The sequence below is a fragment of the Epinephelus lanceolatus genome, chromosome 21, assembly GCF_041903045.1.
Source record: "Epinephelus lanceolatus isolate andai-2023 chromosome 21, ASM4190304v1, whole genome shotgun sequence".
Taxonomy (NCBI): domain Eukaryota; kingdom Metazoa; phylum Chordata; class Actinopteri; order Perciformes; family Serranidae; genus Epinephelus; species Epinephelus lanceolatus.
This window is the reverse complement of record NC_135754.1, coordinates 10,369,990-10,389,385: the sequence shown is the minus strand read 5'-3', so window position 1 is coordinate 10,389,385 and position 19,396 is coordinate 10,369,990. Positions and strand designations below refer to the sequence as shown.

At 42.1% G+C, this 19,396-nt stretch overlaps 1 protein-coding gene across 22 annotated transcripts in view; it reads left to right on the top strand.

Moving 5' to 3' along the window:
* Positions 1–19,396, top strand: part of cacna1g (calcium channel, voltage-dependent, T type, alpha 1G subunit) — a 219,880-nt gene that overhangs the window by 45,354 nt on the left and 155,130 nt on the right. For all 22 annotated transcript variants that reach the window (XM_078163625.1, XM_033611548.2, XM_078163624.1 and 19 more), the window contains exon 3: positions 5,038–5,135. In XM_078163625.1, coding sequence (XP_078019751.1) covers positions 5,038–5,135 — 98 coding nt within the window. The remainder of the gene's footprint in view (positions 1–5,037; positions 5,136–19,396) is intronic.

Sequence of the window (19,396 nt, the reverse complement as noted above, 5' to 3'; positions counted from 1 at the left end):
AAAAGCATGTTAATGAAAAATAGGATCAACACATATTTGATCTGTCTCTGTATTTCATATTCACATCATTTCTCTTACTTTTGGCAACTCAACAAAACAATATAAACAGGTGTGTAATTATCAGCCCTCTACATGGAATGATCACTGGGGTTAGCAGTGGATGTGCATCATGTCTGTTTTACACACATTGTGCCACCACGATGCTGAAAACATTACAGAATACCCAAAGTCATTTGTCAAGTTGCCTTGTAGTGAGAATGCCCCAGCTCACCTCATTAGGTATTCATTCGATGCATTTCCAACATTATTTATCACATAATTTTCTTTGCTGATAACACAAACTCCCCAGCCTCAAATCGAGCATGAAAACTGAGGAGACTCCATCAAAATTTGTCAATTCCATTTATCTTTTCTCAGTCTATCCATCATGATTTGCATAAAAGAACAAAGACGGAAACCCAGCCAGGGAAATGATGAAAGAATACACTTGTGAGTTTCCCTTTATATCTGTCTCTGCCTTTTGGTCCATCTATAAGTCATCCACTTCTTCTTTTCACCTGTCAGATATAGGACTGCGGGCTACTTAACAGTATACCAGTGCAGTAGCTGCAGGAAGACAGATGGGTGGATGAGTGAGATGGACATTAGATGAACAGACAGATAGATAAAGGCAGACAGATAAAGGTTAGGTGAGGACAGGACGGGTTTAACACTGGACACTGTTCTACATTCCTGAGCTGCCTAGCATACTTTCCTAGTATAGCTCCTTCTGGGTGGCATTATATCTGATGTGTGTGTTCCAAGCTACTGTTGCCTTTGTTTTGGAGGAGATGGAGCTGGAAAGCTGTATGTATACCATCCCTCATGTGTCTGGCTGCTTTGGCACAAACACACACATTCACCCTCTGCGATAACTTATGAAGCTACATGCCCAGAAGAGTGTGAGTGTGTGTTTGTGTGTGTGGTTTTGTGCATGCCATATATTTATTGCATGACTTTTACAGTATGAATCTCATTACATTATTCTATGAGTTTGTCCTTGCAAGGAGGATCTCTCCGTATCAAGATGTGTCATATCAGCATGACAAGATGTAAAAAAGTTTTTCGTCCTCGTCTCCGTCCCTGCTGTGTAGATCTGCTCCGTGTGCTTTAGTTTGGGAATTCTCCTCACGCAAACTCCCTCCAAGGTTGGGCCTCCCCCATCCTCTCCTGCTTCTCATTTCTCAGTCCTCCTCCAGTTGCCCTTCCCTGTGTGAGCATCATCAACACTGGCACGGACTCTGACGAAAACAGCGCACGACTTCCTGTCGTTTCCATCGTTTGTTTGATACACTCCATTTCTCCTCGGCTGTTTGTTCATTCCAGATGAGGGGAGATGGGTCAGTTTTCACTGAGCGCACCAAACTTCATCTGGCTCTCATCAGGGGCAGCAAGTGTTTTTTGCATGGACTATTTTTCAACAGACATCATTCATCATCCCCTTTTATGTTTGTTTGGTCAGCCCTGTCTGACGAAAAATTACACCAATATTTGTATTATATTGCTCTGGGGATTTATAGCATGTCGATGGCACTCAAAAGTGAGTTTTCCCATTGGTATCCTAATTGTGTTACCATATATTTCCCATGGGGACTATAATATTCAGCAGGGGAATCATGGTGAATTCACTGTACATTCTCTATCTCATATAGCCTGATCATCATACTGAATGGCCATTTTACTGTCGCTTTATTATTCAATCTAACATTTTGGGTATAAAAGCGATTTCTGTGCGGAAGAGTTTGTTTTTTTAATTGCATCAATCATTAATCATAAATGACTGAATGTATGTGTTCTTTCAACATCCTGGAAGAGGTTAGCAGTAGTAGTTGCTCAGAGTGGTTAAAGTGGACGTATTATGCTCATTCTCAGGTTCATACTTGTGTATCTTGGGTTTTTCCCAGGACATGTTTACATGCTTTAATGGTCAAAAACACTTCATTGTCCTCATACTGTCTGTGCTGGAACACCTGTATTCACCCTCTGGGACGCTTCGTTTTAGCACGTGTCTGTTTAAGCCCCCTTTCCGAAAAAGCCGTTAGCAGCACCATAAAAAGCTTCTAACCACTACTGGACAAGTTCCAGCAGGAATATTATCTGAAATCAGGTTGAAATTTACAACATCTGCAACCAGGTTTACATGTTTTCCTGACTCTAGCATGTTGCATGTATGTTAGCAGTGTGCTGGCAGCAAGGGAATGACTGTAATGGTGAATAGCTTCACTCTCTACTGTGAGAAAACACCGATAAAAGCTTCTAAACACAACTGGACACATTCCCACAGAATATGATCCAAAATTGAGTAGGAATGAATAACAATGGCAACCAAGAATTCCTGTTTCCCTGCGTTAGCATGTAGCTACATGTAGCAGCGTAGGCGACATGATATAAACACCTGCAGGAGTGTGCCTGGAACAGATGACCATATGAAGACACCCAGCACACTATGATGTCATACTATAGCCAGAAAAGAAAAAACTGTTGGAAACACAGTATATTTATGGTCACCTCGTTGGTCCCCATTAACATAATAGTTAGACCCCTGGGAAATGTGCTTCTTTGCTTTCTTGCTGAGAGATAATTCCTATTTATATAGCAATATCTATGTACAATACTAAAATACAATATTGTCTTGTTACTATTTTTATGGACATTTCTTTGGGTCTGGCAAACAGAGATGAAATACCTGTTCTTCATCCTACCTACAACTGTCTGACTGGTTTGGTATTTTTGCACTGAAGCCCAGGGTGACAACTTAAAACATCCTGTTTTGTTTGACCACCAGCCCAAAACCCAAAGAGCTCATAGCTTACCATGATATATTACAGAAAAAAGTAACAAATGCTTACAACTGAGAAGCCGGGGCCAGAGTATAGTTAACTTATAAATTAATCACACCTATATGTCATGGGTATTACCATTTATCATCACTTAATGAAACACTTGAATTGATTTTAAATCAAAAAGAAAAAAATTGCACATGACCAAACATAGTTTCTGTCCATGCCCGACCCAAGGCAGCAGTTTTGGGCCTGAGCCCAATTAGAAACCAGAATTTCCACCACAAAAATATTGTATAATATATTAACATTATCTATCACAAGCTAAAGTCAGCTTGAGTCTATTCAGTGGGGTAACAGACGTACATGATCTCTGCCATGCATCTCCTCCTACTGAATGTACAGCCCATCCCAAATGTGTGTAACATTTCTCATCATTAGTAAGTGCGGGAGTCAGGATGGGTTGATGGCAACACACAGCCTATACATTATTCAGCCTATACATTATTCATGACATTACACAGACTATATGGTCGACAATAAAAGAAAAGGAAATCGGAGCAAACCTGACCTGTTTCAAGCTCCTGGTAATTCTGAAAAATTACGTCCCGTCCCAGCCCTAACGAGTCGGGCCCTATTGGGCTCAGGCAGAGAATCAGCTACACTTCCCATAATGCAACTCAGTAGTATCTTTTCATTATGCCCTCCCTATCGCTAAGCACAAACTTATTAAACTTATTCACAGTAGAATAATGCACTCTGTAATTCGTGAATTAATTTTGACATGTAATTTTGGTGAAGTCCATTTTTGATGTTAGTTTTCATTTCCTGGGCGATATGATATTAACCTTTATAGTCCTGTTTGGAATGATAGGTTGTCATGGGGTATTCATATCTAACTTCTTTTCCTTCTGTGCTTCAGAAATGCCTTTTTTTAATTGCAAGTTGCTCTTTTGCAAAAGTGCCACTTGATTCCTTTTGACCTGAGTGTCCATGGTGACCATTACAGAATATTACACAGCTGCTGATGAGATAAACCTGTTCCCAGAGACCGCCAGATAGTGTTAACCCCGCGTCTCTCCGCTGGTGATGGGAGGGCATTTCTGTGCTGTTCTGTTAACTGTTTACCCATTTACCTTCTCTCTGTAGTCCGCAGGCCATCTGTCAGCTCTGTGTACGTGTGTGTGTGAGAGAGAGAGTGTATTTTTTGTTTTAATACTACTTTAGTGCAACAGACCATAAAAGGCTCGTATTGGGACACCTCAAACACACACATTCATTTAGGGAGTTTCTTGCAGTGAAGGTTACCAACGGGCTTCTGCACACACACGCACATACACTGCCGGACATGTGTTGTGAGTTTGTCAGACAGACAGACTTGGAGTCAGCACGAGGAGGGAATTCCTTCATCTGCACGCCCCTTCAAGCTGCACATGTGCTCAGCATCTGCTCCACACACACATACACACACATAAGGAGAGTGAGTGGGAGAAGAGATGACGATAAACACTGATCAAGAAACAAAAAAAAAGCTTTTTTTTTTCTAGCATTCCACAGTCTTTTAAGCGCTGTCCTTCTAACCTCCCATCACAGCCTGAAAGAGCCCTCTAAAGAGCTGCCAGAGAGGCTGTTAAGAGTGTGCGCCGTCTCAAGGTTACGAGGCGGACTGATCTGATGCTGCTCTTTTATGTACTGTGGATGCCACATTCTCCTCTCAATGGCAAGTGATTCACCCGCTCTTGACGTCTCAAAGGGGATCCACATATGCCGCTTGCTCCTTTGAAGGTTGATCGTGTGAGGGTACATGTGAATATAAGCGTGTTTGTCAGGCACACAAACATTGCGTGTATGCTGCGCTTCATATACAAGTACAAACGCATGCACTGCAGTGTGTGTGAGGTGTTTTTCTAACTTTCTGCTCTGTTAGCTGCAGTTGGAATGAAAGCATATTGTTTGCCAGAACACATGTACTGCAGTCATCTCTAAAGGCAAGAATGCAAATGTGATTTGGGACATTAGAGGATTAATTACCACTAGCCCAGTGAGAGTGGGAGAGCATGTAATACATGCAATATATAATTGGCAACATAACATTGCCCTTACATTTTCTGTGTTTTTATTCCCAGATGATAAAGTAGATTCTGCAGTTGTAGCAATTAAAGGCTTTGGTTTGTTGGTGCTGCACTAACACATCGTTCTTTCTCTCCACATGTTGCAGGATGTTGGAGTACTCCCCCAGCCTGCAGAACGTCAGTTTCTCAGCGGTGAGGACGGTTCGCGTGCTGAGACCTCTGAGAGCCATCAACCGAGTGCCAAGTGAGTGCAGACCTACTGGCCTTTCACACTTAAGCTCTCTATTACCAGACTCTGGATTCCAGAACACTCTGTCCTCTAATATCACAACACTTGTGGCTTCCTCTGGAGACAAATACACGTCTTTGATCTTAAACTGAAGCCAGGCTGCTAAAGATACAGATAGTGTGTGTGACTTTTAGGCTGACCATTGCTTTAGGCCATTGTGAGTGGCATCAGTGCAAGTTTAGGGTGTTACCACAGATGATCTGGTGGTGTGTGAGTTTCAGATGTGAATCTCTTACTCTTCACAAAAAAATTCAAAAGTTTTATAAGACGTACAAACATAGTGTGCACTACTTAAGGGGTAAGTTCGGTAATTTTCAACTTGTACCCTATTTTCCCATGTTTTCATGTCCAAGTGACCAATGGGGAAAACATACAAACTGTCAGTTTTCATCCAGTATAAAAAATATATCAAAGTCACCCTCTAACTGGGCCTGAAAATAAGCTTGTAGCCTCAGTATTTCAAGACTTCTTTATCTTTGTCATCAGAAATGACAAAGGCATAATGCAAATACATAGAATGTAGTCATTGTAAAATTCAGTGTAAAATTATCATTGGCCCTAAAACATTTAGTCTTTTGGATAGTGAATCAAAGAAGAGGACCAGCCAGAGCCAATGTGTGTGCCACACACTTGAACCGAGCTTTTAATCCATAGCAGACCACTTATGACATCATGTAAGACTATATTTTCTGGTGTTTGAGCACTGGTAGTGTGATGGAACTTGACCACATAGTTATTAGTGGTTGTACCCATACAGTGTGTAACATCCGTAGCAGACTGGGAGACTACACAGAGCCCCCTGTGTACGTGCGTACCCCTTGTCAGTGTCTGAATGTGCATTCACTCCCAGTCAGAAGACATAACATCATTACTGTGACACGAAGTTGTCACTGTCAGTTAGGGATGTTTAAATGTTACAGTATAGCTAATGCTAACAGAAAGGTGTCATACTGAAAGTTTGCAATAAAAGAAAAAGTAAGAGATAATTGAGAGGTATAGAGAGAAATGTGCATGAACTCTCCCCCAGTCCAACACTTAACATCTGTCTGTAAGCTAAATATGAACCTTGAAACCTGCAGTTTCCCCCTGCTTCCAGTTTTTATGAGAAGCTAAGTGGCTGCTAGCTGTAGCTTCATACTGACATCCTGCCATGACAGTGGTATCAGTCTTCTCATTTAACTCTCTGTAGGAAAGCAAATGGGCTATTTTTTTAGTAAGAATCCCCATAGACCACCATATTAAAATGCACAAATGTACAGCAGAAATAGACATGTTTACAGCAGGGTACACAAATCAGTTTTGGTCTCTATAGCTCATTTCAACGTTCATGACAACTGTATAACTGTATAGCCCCTTTTACACTGCCAGATTTTCTGCGAATGTTAGGCCATTTTGCCGGCAAGCTGCAAGTGTCTAGACACACAGAGCTGGATTGGCAAGTTGATCCGAGGTGCCCAATTTTCTGCCGCATAGGGGTAGACATATTGGCGTAACCTTTTTGGTTTAAGAAGAACGAGGCGCCCCTCTGCCATGGGAGGGGCTGTTGATGACTTGTGGGAGGAGCTGTTGATGACGCCGCATGTGCGAGCCACTGGCGGTGGACTCACAGGAAACAGCTGATACCAGGAATGAGCAGCTAGTAGCAAGAGGGAAACGTAAACCTGAAAGACACTGTAAAGATGAGCAACTGGGGAGACAAGGAATTGCGCGCTCTCCTTGCCATCGTAAATGAAGAGGCCATTCACCGTCAAATGACAGGGATGGTGAAGGACGGGCCAACTTATGAGAGAATCGCCGAAGGACTGACCAGCCGTGGCTTTCCTCAGAGTGTGTCACTGTTTACGTCACACACTGTGCTACACGTTTTGTTACTTGCTCACGCCCCCCATTGCCTCGAAAAAGGCACATTCTGTATGTATGTAACACAAAGTAGGCAGGCGGCATTTTGCCGCACCCCCTGATTTTGTTTTTATACTGCCAATGCTGACCGAAGACTGATTGGGCTTTCATACAGGAGGTAAATCAGCTACTTTACCTTTTATATATTTTTACTCACTCCCTTCTATCGTTCTGTGTCCCCTCTCTAAATTCTGAGGTTTTGTTTTTTTTACGGTCTGTAAACGCAGCACAGGCAAAACTTCTCATGAGTTCTGTTTTGCATCAGCAGTAGTTTGTGGACTTTGAGTCACGGGGTGGATAATTAATCAGTCAATCTCAATGGAGCATCTCAGATCAGAATGATGGATGAGAGGAGCAGCTGCTGCAGGGGAATGAAAACTTTTAGACCCAGTGTAAAGAACGATTAACTTAGTAATTAACTCTCATTGCACCTGGCGTTCTGCTGCTCCGTCTGTGCCCAGAGTGCATTCTGCTGTCCAACAGTGTGGTGCAATAAATAACCGAATGGTACATATATTCCCACAGTGCTCCTAATGAACAGCCCAGTTCCAATTATTAAAGAATCAACACGTGCCAGCAGATATAATTATTATGGTGCTACACATACAGGAATGTACAGGAAACACTGTCACCTGTTTCACTTTAATTAAGGCTTAAAGTTACACATAATTAATGTCCAGCTCAGGTCACTTCTGGCTCCAGAAAAAAAAAAAACAAGATCAAACTGAAGGCTTTGAAATGGGAGTCCGTAAACCAATGGGTCATGGTTTTTCCATTATTTTATACAGTCTATGTTACAGGCACAAAACAGTTACTCACATATATGATTACTTCACCAAAGGGCTCGACTGAGTTCATCTATCCCATCTCTGAGATTTCATTTTATGTGTATGCATTCTACAAAATCCAACTTGTCCTTCAGAGTGTTCACCTTTAAGGATTTAGTATGTGATTCTGTAGAAAGGTAGTTGATTGTTAAGTTTTATTCCCAGGTGGACAAATACAGACCCTTTGGGCTGGTGGTTCCGATCCAACTGCCAACCAAAAGTGCTGGTATTTGACCAGGGAATGAAACAGAAAATCAACTATCTTTCTCCCGACTCACATACTGAACCTTTAGGGTAAAGTATGAAAAAAGACTCTTCTTGTTAGATGCTTGGTGTCTGCACAATTTGTTTCCAGATTAAGATACTTGTTAGCCAACCAACACAATGACAGGTGGCAGTAAAAAATGACATGTCTCTTTTCCTTAATGTGGAGAGACTGATTTCTGTAATAGTTTGAAGTCAAATGTCACAGTATTAGTATTTAAACCAAACACTGAACTTTAATAGTTGGCACCAAAGAGCCGCATTAACTGACATTTAAGAACATATCACAATGACCAACAAGTGATATCTTGCTTCTCATGATTAATTGGACTTTGTAGCAGGAGTTATTAGCTGTATAAATGTACCTTATCTTAATATTCTGCCTCTGTCCTGGTTCTTGCTTCAACTGGGGATCACACAGGTGGATTGAATTCTTACTCAGCATTGGAATGTGGGTCAGGGACATGCCGGTCCACACTTAGTATGCTGCTTTGACTGTGTCCTTGTGTTTTGGTTTCCCCCAGACGGTCAGCTCTGGACTCAAACAGATTTATATGCAATTTTCCAACTCACCGAATTTTATTAAAGGACTGTAGCTCATAGCTACACTCGCACACACAGACTATCACACTTGTTCATTGCGACGAACGCACAAAATCCCTGAGTTGCTCGCTCTATCCATCATCCTCCCCCTCCCTTTCTTTTAAACACTCACATATTATCCTAACCCCCCAAAAATGGTTCCATATTTCACTCCCCTTTTCTTCCATCGGTCTCCATTAGAGTTTAATCAGCACAGATTGAATTTCCAGTGCACACATTAAGGCTTAAATAAATCATAAGCATTTTTATACCCACCCAGCAGTCCACTCTGTGCATTCCTTCTCACCTTGATTCCACCCCCTGCAATGCTTTCATTTAAATACAGACCCTAATTATGTCATTAGCTCCCTCAATTGCTCAGAGGAGATTGCAGACAAACTGAGCAATGATCCCAGGATATGTGTGTGTTTATGTGTGTGTGTGCATGCAGGTGTTTATCCCTTGTAGGTGCAAGAATGGGACATCAACCTCCTATCCATCTGCCGATGACACTCCCAAACCCTTTTCTGTAATCTTACCCTCTTGTCAATCAAGCCGTTGTAGGGGTCTTGTGCTGCTCATTAGGCCACACACTCGGAGAGCGCACAGCCTCGCTCATTAGGCATCCAACAATTCCTCATCCTAATCACAGGACTAATAGCGGCATTAATGTGCGGATGATTTGGTCTGGTTCTGGCCCTGCGGGGAAAATGTCATTGGGTAGAGTGGTGGTGATGGTGGTGGTGATGGTGGTGGAGGGGGGGTCCCCAAGTGTTTTGTGTGGCTGGTATCTGTCTTCTGTCCCCCCTTCATCCCTCCACCAGCCTAATCAAGTCCTGGGGAGAAGCTCGCAGCATTCATCATGACTGGGTGGAGATGTTTATTTTGGAGCTCAGACTATTTTGAGTCACACTGAACTGAATCTGAATACTGTGAGTTAATTTGCTACATGTAAGACTAGATTCGTGGAACTGACAGGTGTTTTTCTCCTGTTCCATTATTAAGCAGTTGATGGGTTGGTAGGAAATGGTGGTAAAAGGGCAAAGCTACAGTTTGCCCTTTAAAGTTCGGCAAGCACCAAAAATCTGACCTGCCTAACTGGCGATATTACAGAAGAAGTATGGAGTAGGGATGACATAGATGTTGCAACATAAAATGTGATAACATCCACAGATTTACATTTGTATCAGTGCAGCGGCAATGAGTTATACTTGTACGGTACAGTTGCCCACACACAGAAGTTGTTATCACGTAGGATCCTCCTCTCGTTCTCACAGAGTTCATCCCTGGTCTAAAAGGATAGATGCAGATTTTTCCAATTCTATCTTAGAGTATGGACAGGAGGAATAATAACAGTGACCTATAAATGTATTGTACATAGAGAAATGTGAGTATTGTTTTAAGACAGCCTTTAAAAAATGCGAGCCCTTTATGTGTGAGTTCTTCAATCATGTGCTACGTCGACCACAGCAAGACTAAAAGTATTACAGGGTAACTTTTAGCATAGTAGCTATTTAAACATTAATCTCAAAGTATGGTATTGACTCTGTTCAAAGGTGTGTAGGATTAGGAGGGATAAAATGTTAAAAATGGAATATAATATTCAGAATTATGTTTCCATTAGTGAATAATCACCTGCTTCTAAGAACTGTGTTTTTGTTAGCTTACAATTAGCCCTTCATATAAGGTGGGTCCTTTTCTACGATAACTGCTATGTTGCATTGCCATGTTTCTACAGTAGCTTAGAATGGACATACCAGAGCCTGGCTCCAAACAGTCCTTTTGTTTCTGCATTGAAGTGGCAGCTTGAATTTGGTGGCCTGAATGCAACTGAAGACCACCGGACGTTTTTCCACACTCTTAGAAAGGAAGGGGTGAGTTCAGTTGGTTGCGATGTGTAACCTCACCGCTAGATGCCACTACACACTGGTCCTTTTCATGAGTTTTGGAGGTAGTCAGTGCTTGACAGGTGGAAATGTTGACCTGATGGTGGTGCAAAATGGATCCTTAAAGTCTCTGGATTCATTCTATTAGAATCGCTAAGGTAACTGATAATAAGACGAAGAATTGGGGAATACTGTATACTGTCACACCATGATATGTTATTGAATTATTTATTGTACCATGAAAATCTCATACTGTTGCAACCCTACACATGAGTAAATGCAGGCGAGTGACCATCACCGGCTAAGGCAATACTTGTGCTGAATATGGGCAGTGCTGAATGTGATGCACACAGACAGCTAGCTTGCTAATAAATACCAAGAAGTATGATGTTATTGGTACATATCCCTTTTCCTGCATCCCATATGCTTGTCTCCAGAGTCACTGCCAGCCAAGCAGCATCTATAATGTGGGGCAGTTTGTATTTTTTCATGGCCTAATCATGTATACAATATCAGCTGGTTAGACACAACAACAATCAATGTCTCCTCCACACACATTCGCCGCTATTGGGTGAGGCTGCAACTTTGCCGGTCAGAGTTCACCAAAGTTGAACTCCAAGATGCGAATTTGCTTTGTCACCGTAGGCAAATGTTTTTTTTTGAACCCTTCACTTGTATTAAATGGTAGTGAATGGGAGGTGATTATTAACCAATATTAATTTTGCGCATATGTGACTGTGCCCTAAAGCTTTTGGGATGTTGCACTCTAAAGTCATGCTGCTAGCATGGCTTGAAATTCCACTGCTGTCCCACATCCCTAGGTCATTCTAACACAGTGTGAATAGCTCGACAGAGAGCTGCTTGGCACGTAAACAGCAATTACTGTAATGCAACGAGCATCTAATTTCTGTAATATAGTTGCCAGGTAAATGAAAATATATTTCACAGCACAGGGTATTAGAAAGCATACAAATAAACAAGCTGTCATCAGTATGGGTAGATTAACCGTCCAGAATTGATCCTCAGGTTACTGTCGTGAATGAGAAGCTGCCAGTTTTGACATCATAAATCCTAAAAGAGGAACCAATGTGTGTATTAATCTTTGTTTTGGTGAGGACAAGGGAAATGTTTTGTCATTGTGTATAGTGGAGATGTAGCTGTATTTCAATAATAAGTGTGAGAGTAGTCTAGTAAATCATAACCTGACACAATCCAGATATAAGGTGCATATTAATGCCAGGTTGAAACAGAGCCAGGATTGATATTTGTCTGAAGATACAGACCAGACAGTGTTGCTGGCTGATACACACTGTGGATTAAAAGCTCATATCAGTGTGTATTTACAGGTCAGCAGGGTTCATTCAGTCTGTCAGTCCAAGATGGTGTAAACTTTGCATCTCCAGCCTCTTGGTTGACGTTCTTGTTGATAGTTGTCACTGCTGCCTAGAATGTAAGCCATCTGAACCTGGATCAGCAGATGTGTAAACTGTTAGTACTCACATTCCTCTGCCTCGATGTCTACAGCCCCACATTGCCCTTTTCTCCCCCTCTCCCTGTCAGTTACCTCTTACATTAAGCTTGTATTGGAACAGAAGGCTGGAGCTCATCTTAAAACACACACACACACACCCACCCTCAGACTTGTATTAACGAACACATTGTTCCTGGTGTCCACGTCCTTGGCTTTGGCATTGATTGATGTGCTAACATGGCACTCCTGCCAGTGGAAGTGACAGATACATTTCGCAGGCTTCATCCGCCGGCTGCCAACAAAACCAAAAATCTCGGGCTGTACCCACCACATCACCACCCACAATCTGCCACCTGATTGGCTATTACCCTCACGTCCAGTACTGGCCTGCAGGGACCTTGTCCCAGGCCTGTCATTGGCTACATCAAGGCAAATATGACAACTTGTGGCTTACCTGTGTAGGGTCTTAATATTCAAAGGGAGTGGCTCGCCACTCGTGTCCAAAATACAGCATGTTTTCCTGGCTAACGGGAGGATCCTCTCTCTCTGGAAGGAAAGAAACATTCGCTCATGGCATGGAATTAGATAAGTTGCTTTTGTGAGGTTGTATTATGCAGTTGTATTGAGAATGCCTAGCTAATGCAAAGAGCAAAAAAGAAATAACTTGAGATACCCAAACCTTTTCTTTTTCTTCTTTTTCAAAGCAAAGGGTGCTTTTACTAAGTATTAAATAATTGGATACTTTTCCATTTAGAATCTATTATGAGCAGATACTACTTTTGTAACCTTGATTTTGATGCTACAATATGCAAATAGAATTGAAAAGCTGCTTTAATAGCTTTTACTTTCAGGCCTCAAGGCACTGAAACCTAGAATACTGACTTTAGAATGCTGAAATATCATTTTCTGTCTTCTGTTTGTAGGAGTAAAGGTGTCATTGTTATACACAGAGAAGGAAAATAACTTTCTTTATCCTCAGGCTAAAGGGACACATTTATTTCACTATCCAGCAGACACAATTTTTTTTTTTAAGCCAAACATGTTTTTGGAATAGAAAAGGACCACAGGATGACGGTTGCTCACCTGCCAAAGCGCCTGGTTTGGTGACCATGCCAGCCAGCTGCAGCCTGAATTTACAATTCATTATTTTCCTGCTGGCTTGGGGTGATGTATTTTCCCACTCTGGTTATGGACAGGTCCACAATGCCAAGACCAGCTGGAGTTAAAGAAGAACTCCAACAATTTTACATCGATTGTACAGGTTAATTTAAAAGACAAGTGAAATAGTACTCAGCCTGACAAAACAGTTATATAATGTCTTTTGTAGCTGTGGAGGAGTGTCGTCCTATGGCGTCTGAGAAGATAATCCCTGATGGTGTTATACAAATAATAAATAAACACAGCAGTTACAAATGTATAGACCTGCAGAGGACATGTAGACTGACAGAGATGGACAGGAACGATCAAATACAAACATAATACAGTTTGCACAATGCAAAATGTAGGATAGAGGATTTTTGGAGCTTGACCCATACTACGGACTAAAAGTCAGAATATCTCATCCTCTGCTGCTCTGGTTGACAAATCTTTTTTATGTAATTTGTCCTCTGAGTATTGTAAAACTGAGACCTATACCCAGCTGGTATCTTAAGTCTTTATAACTGAACCTGACTGAGCACAACTGCCAAACCCAATCCAAGACCAAAAGTTACGTATTTAATGTTTTCACCAAATGCTGACTGACAGGACCTCAAGGCTCAGCCAGGGGGAGGAAGGTGTCCAGTTTGGGAATGATATGGTTCTGTTGGCTTCATCACACCATGACCTCCAGCATGCACTGGGGTGGTTTGCAGGCAAATGTGAAGTGGTCAGGATTAAGGCTGTCCCAAACGATTATTTTTGTAACAATAAATCTAGCGATTATTTTTTCGATCACTTGACTAAGCTAACGGTTAATTTTTCGATTAGTTTAACGATAATTTTTTTGATTATCAATTATTTTTTCATTATTTGATTAATGAGGCAATTTAAACAATATGAATATCAAAACATTTCTTATTAACATTTATTAAAACATCAGTGTATCCCCTACCATTATATTAGAGGGGCGCCCCTTTAAGGTTACCTTTCTTATAGAACAGGTCTATACCTTGTCCTTTTATTAAACAAACTAAATAGCCTTATGTTATTTATCTTATGTCATTTCTGTCTCTACATGGTCGCACCTTTACAATTCTCCTCTGCTCTCTGTAATGCGCACGGTGGAGTTCGGCCCTGATGCGTGCACGCACACACACACAAAAAACCCTAACCCTGACCCTAACCAATGGTCATGAGCTTTGGGTAGTGACTGAAAGAATGAGATCCCAGATACAAGCAGCAGAAATTAGTTTCCTCCGTGGGGTGGCTGGGCTCAGCTTGAGAGATAAGGTAAGGAATTCGAATCCAGAGGGAGCTCAAAGTTGAGCTACTGCTCCTTTGTGTTAAAATCTGAGGTTTTATGCAACAAAATTACCAAATCCAGCCTGAAACACATCACTGCATCAGGTGGAGCAGGGTATCGGTACTTGATACATTTAAGCTATCGACTGAAATGACTCAATACCAAGTGGAATCAAAACATCTCCCGTCAAACAATACCTGCATTTGCTCCTTTTTGTGCCAGGGATCTGAGCCAGGACTATCCCAACCAGATAAACAAACTTTTTGTTGCTGCCGTCTCCAGAGCCCTTACTATGAACAGTCATTTCAACATCTGCCCAGTTAGCACAAGCTAACACAGCAGCAGCTGCTAACAACCAACACAGAGCCGTTAAACAGTACGACAACAAACTCATACTGACTCTCATACTGGACTCGACTCTGTCGTTAAACCAGATAATAACCATTAGGTAGCATTAGCTGTGTGGTATTAGCAGTTAACCCTGTTACTGTGTGTGCAGCTCTCACCAACTGTCCCTTGCAAGGAGCTCACACTAGCGGTGTAGCGGTAGCTACAACCCATATAGTCTGTGGTGTTGTGAAGTCGGGCGCAGTGTAGTTTACATAGTTGGCAGTTCAGTTTGCCGAGATGCCACCAAAATGTTTGAAAGTATGGCTATACTGTGCTCCACTTTATTCATTATTGGTATTGAATAAAGTACTCTGTTGGTATCAGTATCACTTTAAGGGTACCGGCATTGGAATTGGTATAGTAATTTTTTAACAATACCCAGCCCAGGTGCAGCCAAGATTGAGACAGGCAGCAGCCTGCAAATCCCTGTACTCTATCATTAAATTAGCACTTTTAAAAATAGGCAGCGATTCATTGGTAGCTTTTTGAAGAAAGAGAATATACTGTGGTGTAGAGGCAGTGGTGGTATGATGCCCCAGGCTTGCATACATAACAGATATAACAAGATAAGACATTAATATGCTCCCCCTCTCTTTCGATCTTTCGATGCTGTCAGCCACGTTTGGATGAGGTACTGCTGATTGATAAGACAGAGGCAGCAGTCAATAGGTGATTATCGCAGGACGAAAAAAGTCACACACAAACACACACACACACACACATACGAACACATAAACACACTCAGACACATCTCCATCTTAACAAGACTGAGCCCAGAATAGCCTTTGCATGCGTCTTTATTGGTGAGCCACTGCATGTGGCCTTTTCCCAGTGCCTCATCAAACTGTCACACACAAACATTTTTCTCACACTCTTATATGCACACAAACCTGGAATGCATGCACGTGTGTGCTGGTATTTTCATGTATCAGTAACACGGATTGTTTCATCCTGTTCTCCACGCTTTGTTAGACCCAATGTTTGAGCAGCGCCTGGTTCATACACACTGTCTTGTACTTCTGCCCAGATAAACCCTAAAGGCAACAACAACACAACATCATTGACCTCCCAGCTCCCTGCGTGCTCATGCCCTCCTCCTCCCACTGCACATTGTTTGCTGTGCCTCATTACTGTAATTAAAGAGCTTGCAAGAACGTCCTAGCTTCTATTCTTCGCAAGGTCTATAAGTCACCCCTTGACTTCTGCTCTTGTATTGTGATGTGAGGCCGAGAGGGAGAGCCCGGAGGAGTCAGGGGGATGGGTTTAATCCGAGGGGGTTCTTGTTTGTAAGTAGAACTGAGAAAATAAAAGACTGATAAGGTTAGATGAAGTTCACTGGAGGAAGTTGTCTGCCAGAAGCAAAGGGTGTCACAGCGTAATGCTTGCACTTTGCTGTCAATTCGTTCGCTGCTAAAAACAAAAGATCTTGTTAGTTGGATCTAGATATGACAAGAACACCTCCAGCAGCTCTTGGCATGCAAGTGATATTTTGTTGTTTAAAAGAGAAAAGATTCAGTTTTACTTGGATTTTCAGTCCAAATTCATTTTCAGCTTGAGGTTTTCCGTCGCTACAGATTCTTAAAGCTTGAAATTCAGTTCTTTGATCACTTGGAGTCGTGCTGAGGTACAGTATTCCCAAATAGCCTTTCAAGTATACAACCATCTCCCCAACACAGCTGTGATTGTCAAAGAGATTTGAGTTTAAGCTGTAGTAAATGCTGGTTTTGAACAGTGTGATGCGTAAAGGTGGAAGGCATAAATGAGGAGCATAAATTAAGGGAGTGATTTAGTGCAAGTGGGATGTTGTGGAAACAAAAATCTGGGAAAACTTCCAGACAAGCATGCAAAGAAGAATTTCTAAATATGTCCTCACAAACAAGAAGATTCGTATTTATGGAAGAGGTGTTCTCACATCTTTTCGCAGTGAACAGTAATACATTTCAACGTTTCTACATCCTTCATCTTGTGCATGGACTGGTTAATTTACATGTGGTACAGACATCAAAACTGCTCAGATTTGAGTTGTAAATAAAAGTAGCAACAAATAAAGATAAAGAGGAAACCATCACAGTCAACAAGGTTATAAAATACCTGTTTTACTTTTCCATGACTAGGCCGAAACTCAGAAATTAGTTGCTCTCTGAATGTCAGGGCTGACCGCCTCCTCAGAGCGCGCGCATGCGCACACACACACACACACACACACCCACACACACACACACAAACTCAACAGAGTGAAATCAGACAGCAGCAGAGAGGCCACGGTGCAGATGAAAGAAATATAACCTCAAGATTACTTGACTTAAGTAAGTGCGATATAACCTCTGCCAGCTAAGCCAATACTTTATCAATACATGTGATCAGCATGTAGAAAGCCATATTTCAATCTGCTCTGTCCGCAGTCTCTCATTCACTGCTATTATGATTTACGATCGCGGTCGACACAAGCACATCGCGCTTGCGGTGCTAACAGCAAAGTATTAAAGACAAACTAAAATGAAAGCTGTCTGTATGTAGGGTAACACTTTATCTTAAAATGTACCTGAGGCAGCCGACCTGCAGACAGTGAGTCTCCTAAGTAGAGGGTAACAGCGCCAGGTCACCATCGGTCAGGTATCCCTCCTCCTCTTTCAGCTCTCGCCAGCGTGTGAAAGCCGGGCCGATATTAATCCTTGCTCTCCCGTTTTCTTTTCATTGTCTCCTCAGACACCTTCACCTTCTTCTTTTTCTTTGTTGCTTCAGTCACGACAGCCACGTCTAACTTCGTTCACCACGGTTCGGCTGCACTACTCTAAAGAGAGGAGGGGGATATGATGTATGCTGTAAAGCAGCCAAATTTTGTAGTCTTTTTTGTGTCCGTGTTCCTACCCAAACCCCGTAACTGTATAATGCCAGTGCAAGCAAAACAGACGCTCTCAAGCAATGACGGAGGTGTCATCCAATCTATTGTGAGTTGATGTACCATCACAAGGATCTCGGATATATATTTTGAGGGCTCAAAAAATCCATTGTGTTGCTTTAACAATAGAAAGTGGAGCTATACTCTCATTACAGTCATTCCTCTAGCTGCAATGATGGTACAGAATATGGACTACGGACACACACGCTGACCACCTTGGCTTTTTTGATGTTTACAGAGACAGGTCCAAAATGGAGCCTCAGCATACAGAAAAGAGGTGTTCCAGCACAGAGTGTATGAGCAAAAGAAAAGTGCTTTCGGAATAGTAAAACATGTAAAAATATTTTAGTACAAACCCAAAATACGGGTATATACCTGAGACAAGTGTCATGGTTCCCTTTAAGATACTGTAGCAGCCAGCATGCATCAGGGCATGGACTTAGGGAGAAAAGTGTCATATAATGTGTTAATGTGTTGTTATGTTTAAATGTGGAGATGAACATCAACAAACACTCTTGAGGATTGTGTGTCTGTAACTTAGGAATCAGTTTGTTGTAGGGAGTACCATTGTATTACTAAGGGTTTGTTGGTATTGTGCGCATGGTCAGGTGTGGCTCTAAACATACGCACAAGAGGAGAGAATTTGTCAGATCACATTCCATGTGTAGAAATGAGCTTAAGCAGAAGTCCCAGATCCAGAGATCAGATTCAGTGATTTCATACAAATTGGTGTACACAAAAACAAGTAAACTCACTGGGGCAAATTAAACCAGCAGGTAAACAGAGTTCAGAGGGCTCTGTGTCTGCCTTTCTCTCCATCAGTTTTCATTTTTCTGCATGTACTCCTCTCTCCGGGTCACATGGCTCGCTTATGCAAAGGCACGTTCCCATTTCAGGGACGTCTAGTCATCTCTGTCTGGAGTCACTGACATGACGCTAGTTACCATCCTCTCGGAGCAAATAAGAAGAGACGCAGGTGTACACTGGCCCTCAACTCAGAAAGCCCATTAATTCACAGTACACAGATTACAAAGCTGGCTAGGCCTGAGCCGGACCTGGACAGGAGAGCAGAGGAAGCAGACCTAATCTGCGTGCTAACAGATGGCTCCCCGATCACACACAGCCACCCGCCTGCCAGCCATGTTGGAATGGAGTGGCCGCCCACAGCGAGGTTGGAGAGGGCGCGCAGGCGGAGGAGGAGATGATTGTTATTGAATATGAAATGTCGATCAGTTGGAATGAGCACGCTTTTCAGGTCGGGAGAGGCTCAGAGGATTGATTCTCTTATCTGCGAGATAAACAGAGGTGCTTTGGTTGATATTCATGTTTGCCTGCGTGGCTGAATGGAGAGTTGTTGTCATATATGGCTCTCGTCCAGCTGAAGTAATGTTTGATCCCCCAATTTATACCACCTTTGAAGTAACAGTCAGTCTTAAAACGCTCATTTTTACCACCACAAATATTTTATGCTCTTATACCTCGGGCTGAATTGTTCTACCATCACTCTTATTGCTAAATTTCAAGCACAAACTTGTTCTGTACATCTAATAAAGGA